The sequence below is a fragment of the Camelus bactrianus genome, chromosome 5 (genome assembly GCF_048773025.1).
Source record: "Camelus bactrianus isolate YW-2024 breed Bactrian camel chromosome 5, ASM4877302v1, whole genome shotgun sequence".
Lineage (NCBI taxonomy): Eukaryota > Metazoa > Chordata > Mammalia > Artiodactyla > Camelidae > Camelus > Camelus bactrianus.
In genome coordinates this window covers 64,661,713-64,667,328 of record NC_133543.1, presented here as the reverse complement: position 1 = coordinate 64,667,328, position 5,616 = coordinate 64,661,713, and the positions used below count along the sequence as shown (strand labels likewise).

The 5,616-nt window shown below is 36.4% G+C and overlaps 1 protein-coding gene across 1 annotated transcript in view; it reads right to left on the bottom strand.

Moving 5' to 3' along the window:
• Window positions 1-315: 315 nt before the first annotated feature.
• FAM171B (family with sequence similarity 171 member B) overlaps window positions 316-5,616 on the bottom strand; it is a 59,284-nt gene continuing 53,983 nt past the window's right edge. The window contains exons 7-8 of the mRNA XM_074364008.1: window positions 5,243-5,366; window positions 316-4,943 (exon numbers count right to left, since the gene is read on the bottom strand). Of these exons, the coding sequence (XP_074220109.1) occupies window positions 3,599-4,943; window positions 5,243-5,366 (1,469 nt within the window). The 3' untranslated portion in view covers window positions 316-3,598. The remainder of the gene's footprint in view (window positions 4,944-5,242; window positions 5,367-5,616) is intronic.

The following is a 5,616-nucleotide window of genomic DNA, read 5'->3' as shown; positions in this document are numbered from 1 at the left end:
GCAGGGGATATTGTATTATTTTATCATTTAGAATGTAAAATAATTTGCAACTCCCAAAATGTCTATCAGATTATCTTTAAAAGTCTTTAACTGAATGGAAAAATAATTTGTGTATACTCAACTTTAGTAGTAAAAATGTGAACTTTGGAGAACATGAAATACGAAGAGAAATCAAGTTCATTATATAAACAAAGGATATTCAAATGTTTATTTTACTATAAGTGTAATAAATAAAAAATTGAATATTTACTAGATTAAATAACAATTTAGGGAAGAATGTTTCATGGTTTACCCCAAATTAAACAATGCATCAAGTACATTTTTAGATTTATTTTATTATCTTTAATGAACTATAACATTTTACAAATCTTCAGATTGTTAAGTTTTCAGCAGTAAATATAGTAGTAATGGCAATAAATACACTGAAATGTGAGATTCCTCTGACAAAAGAATACAAAAGATAGAAACACTTGGAAACAAGAGGGCAAAATGTCAACTCTAGGTCTAAGATGGAAATTAATTGTCAAAACTGTCAAATTCTTTACAATGCTAGTACATGGAGAAATCAGTAACTCGAGCCTTCCCTATAAATGAATATGTAACTTTGAGCTTCACCTTCCTGGGAAGTTTTGAGGGACATTATTTGACCCACAGATCTCTAAAACTCTACACTATGTATCGATACCAGAAGATTCAAACACACAGAAAGTGATCTAAAAGTGACTGCCAAAGCAAAGAAGTGCTTTGATTCCTCAACATTTGTGACCTTCGTGGTATACTGTGTATTTATTATAAAAGGGTGTGTAATCCCTATACAACTGCATAAATGTCATAAAAATGGATTTTATAAATTCAGGATAATATGTATTCAAAAATACATATAGCTGTGCTTTAGTAAATGAATCCATCAGTTAATTGAGGGATAACTTTGCTTTTAAGATATATCCAAAGTATATACAAAGGATCCACAAATGCTAACAATTTGTGACCAAAATCCTCAAGATTTTCATTTGCAGAAAAACTGTTGGTTTTCAATTTAAAAATTTTAAGAAACTTGTGAATATTGTAGGTTTAATTATCACTTGGGTTAAGAAAAAGTAGATGGCTTCAGCTTTTTAACAGGAAATTTGTGAACCACTCACAAATGAGAAGTTACACATTTTTGATCGTTAGAAAAGATAAGTTGCCTATAATTCCCAATTGAGAACAGAATGTGCAGTGTATAAAAAAATAAGATTTTATTCGGAAACCAAAAAAGTATTTCTAGAAAAGCCCTTGGGGATACATCTTCTCATTTCCTTTACACAAGAAAGTAAGTGGCATACCTGAATGGTATCCTCCTGTATCAGTGTGTGCACTCGATTACCAAGATGAGAGATTAAACATTTTTAAGGGTGGGGAAATATACACTTAAAGTATTGAAGTGCAACATATTACTATATAGTTTCTAACTTCATTCCAACATAAACAGTGTATCAATATAAACTGGATTCAAAAAAGAAACACCAAGAGATGTTACTGGCATGCAAAATTCATTGTTCCAACGTGAAACACTAGATCTATATATTTAATAAAAACTGCACATCTGTTTTAATTTGGCTAACAAAGAAAATGCACATTTAAGAAAGATGTTCCATATCCTTCTAATAAAGCAAGTCTATATCAAAGGCACTTCAGCAGAGCACTAACTCCTTAACCTTTTCCAAATCATTTTCATTTATGCCACTTTTCTTGCATCTTTCTGTATAAGACTAGTAAGAAGCCACCTCTAATTTTGGATCTTATCGCCACCACCCCCCAAAAAAGTAAATCTAGGTATTACCCACAACATGTATCTCTTCCCTGGATTGCTGTAAAATATAGCAAACTTTTGCCTAGGTCTTTAAGTTCTTTGGGTTAATACAGAAAGGTAGGAGTGTTATCTGACAGGTTACATACTTCAGAAATGATTACAGGAAAAACTGGCTGAAGTCTACTCTATCTTGGGGGGAAAAGCTGTTGTTTTTCATTGTATATCCATCTGTAATTTGACTGAAGCTAAGGTGGCTAATTTCAGTTCTTTCAACTTGTTTATGTACCTTGGGTCTCTATGTTGCTCCCATGTTAATTAGCAGGGCATGAGAAATAAAGCAATTTAGTTTCATTTTTTTCCCTCAAGGGAAAGGGGAAGCTGTTTCAGACATTTGCCTTTATGGAAGTTTTAAGAAAAATGGGATGAGTTGATTTTAATTAACAAAGAGCTTCATTTTTAGGACATAAGAATGCTAATTCTGAGTTGAAGATACTTATAATTAAAAACAGCTGTTGAATTGTGTTCCCACTGAATTCCTTGCGATGATGAAAAGAATGTATTCCAAAACTGGAAAAAAGATGTTATTTATGTAACTTACAGCATTTGCATGATTTAAGAAAAATTTTTTACTTTTCCCATGAAATTAAAACTGGCTTTCCCAAACATATTTTATGAATGTCAATAGAAGAAAAAAACTGAATATATACCTGATATCCTGAAGATATTTTTGAGTCTCAGAGAAATGGCATTTTTTTCCCGCTTGACGTTTCAAAAAAGTGAAATGTTTGTTTCCTTTAGCTCCACCTAGTTTAATTATTGGTGTTCATAAGAAATTGTCAATTCATTGATTTTTTTAATAACATGTAATAGCATTTAAGTGACTGAAATCTTTTTTTGAATAGAAGAAATATCTTAAAACTGACTTTAGCCTACATATATCAATGAGTCTTAAACTAAAGATGGCAGAGGGGATGTTTGTTTTTTGGTTTTTTAGATTGGTAAAAAGTTTTCCTTCACAGCTAAGCTCATTTCACTTCTTGGTGGTGTGGGAAGGGGTAAGAAATTTTTAAATAAAAATTCAGTATCTGAGCATTCATTTCTCAGATTTCTAACAAATTGACACCTTATTTATTCTGTGAAGTTACATCCGAAATAACCGAAGAGCTGGCATTTCCCTCTCTCACAACCAAGTAGCTTTTTGCCCATCTTATATGAGTATGGAATTTACTTTTGGGTTGATACAATACACATGCTGTTTATCGGGGGAAAAACATGTGGTTTGGCTTTTGAACTCTAAAATAACATCAGTCCAGAACATTTATCAAGTTACTTTCAAGTATAGGCAGTAGAGAACGCAATAGTAACATTTCACAAGAATATGATGCTTGAAGAGTACAGTGTCATTTCTAAACGTTTCACAGGGGTAGTCATCAGAGCAGAGGCAACATTTTTGAAAGCAACTTTAGGAGTACACTTTTCACTGTTATTCTGCAGGGAATCAGGGCTAAACTTGCTGACAGAGCAACATTTTCAGATAACTAACATCTCGAAGCTATGTTATATTTTGAACTCTTGGATCATTCAAATTCATCACCCAAAAATAAATGAAAAGAATAGGCCAGAAAAAGCATTCCTTGGTATCTTTCTCTCACTACTGCATTACCATTTTACTATTTACTCTGCTTGAGACATGTCCAGGGACCACGAGATTCCTCAGTCTCAACTTTTAAGAAGTTCATACGGCAATTTACAACGAGAAGCAAGGATAAACAGCACGAGACAGCAGAGACACAACCACTCTTGGTGTTAATTTATGGGAATAAGTGGGCGTTCCTCTCGCTTCTTCCAAATATTAGTCTTGCTATCTTTTTTGGCTAGCGGTGGCCTGCCCCTTTTCTTAGTCGGGGATATATTGGCTTCAAAATCTTCAACAGTGCTTTTTCTTCCTGGGGACTCCTCCCCAGGGTGCTCCATGATAGCTCCACTCCCTGCATCTAGGATGTGCCTTAAAGCTGGGTCCTCGGGGGAGCAGACAGTGGTTCCACTCTCACTACTGCTCAGGTCTAAATCTTCTAAGTAAAGGATCTTAGGCTGATGCATGCTTTTGATGAAAGTTTTCTCCCTCTCCAGTTTCCTGCTTGAGTGGTGCTCGTTCATGTCCACCCCCGAGTCCAGACTCGTATCGTTGCTCTGGGTTCTCTTGCCCTTTTTCAGGTCTATGAAGGAGTGCCTCACCTGTGCGACTGGCTTTCCATCAAGAGACACGAACCAGGCTCTGGGGTGGGGGGAGGGCTTTCCTTTGGACAGCTCTAGCAGGGTCTGTTCTGAAATCCCTTGAAGCTCTGACGAGAAGGGAGTCATCACCACAGCTTCATTTAGTGTTCCAGGAACAGAAACAGATTCTAGTAAGCTGTTTGAATACCGGCTCCAATCTGAAGTCTGGGATGGCAAGCTCTGTTGACCTTCGAGTGGGATATTCTCTTCCCTGGCATCTGGGGGCTGTGCATGAGAATGCATTGGCATTTTGGGCAATGTCTGTGTAAAGTTCTCTCTGTTTACTGGTTCCATCAACTGGCCATAGACTAACTGTCCCTTTCTTGGCAAAGTAGCTGACTTAGCAGTATGTAACTGCTCTGGGGTGGAGAAAAGGTCAGATGTCTGAAAGATGGCAATGGGCTGGCTATAGATGTGCATTAGCTGTTCAGGAATGTGGGGATGCCCATACACCTCTTCCTTACCTGTGAGATACCTCTTTTCCTCTTGAGCATCACCTAGAGACGAAGGTATATTGTTGTTAACATGTTTAGGCTGTTTGGCCCCTACACTGGACTCCAAAGACTGTGTTGGGTTTCTTGAGTAATTATTTTGATTGACTGACAGAAATGAAACATCTTCATTGTAGATTTTTAAATTGTCCCGAGTTTTTACCACGGGCACTCTGTCTTCTGCTTCTACCTTTGATGGTTCCTTTTTCTGAGGGCTGTACGAGGAGTTTTTGGCATTGAATAACTGTGACTTGTCCTCAGCTTTTAATGCAACTTTGACTGAGCTGATGTGATTTATGTGTGTTGTTGAAGTTGTCTGGTCTCTCTTGAGGACCTCAAGCTTAGTGACATTTCTTTCTCTCTTTTGCGGAGTACCACACTTGTCCCTAGAGTAGAGGGGAAGGCAAGAAATGCTTAAAAGTTATGATCTAGAAGGCTTCATTAAAACAAAAAATTCATAATATGTTTATGATCTAAAAGGCTTCATTTAAAAAAAAAAACGTTTTGTAATATGCTTATTGTGTCTGCTATGCTATTGTCAGAATGTCCATTTTTATTTTAGTCTACATATTTTAAAGACCAAACCATTGATTTCTAGAAATAAACTCTAATACACAGAGCACACACAGACATGATACTATAATCCGATAGTTTCTGTGTTCACACACCTTAATATTGTTCTTACCTGCAGTAACAAAGAAGTACAGCAAAAAATCCAATGACAATGACTATTGTTCCTCCTAATATGGCTGTAAGAAACACTGTGTGGTAGGCAGTTATGTCCTTTGAGTCTCCATTTATACCTGAACCTAAATATAAACAAAGAGAAAACATTATTTGAGATCAAATTTTCCACCGTGTCCTATCCTGGGCGAGGCAAATGAAGTATGTGTACACATAGTTGTATTTGTTTGCTCGCCTCCCATGGCAGGCTTCCCTGTGGGTGGGGAATACCTTTGCTACCCACTTCAGGCTTAATCAACTGACTCACTCTGCCCAGTGAAATGTGAGCACCTTAAATGAGGCTACATGAATGAATGGCCTGTCCTCTTGCTAAAG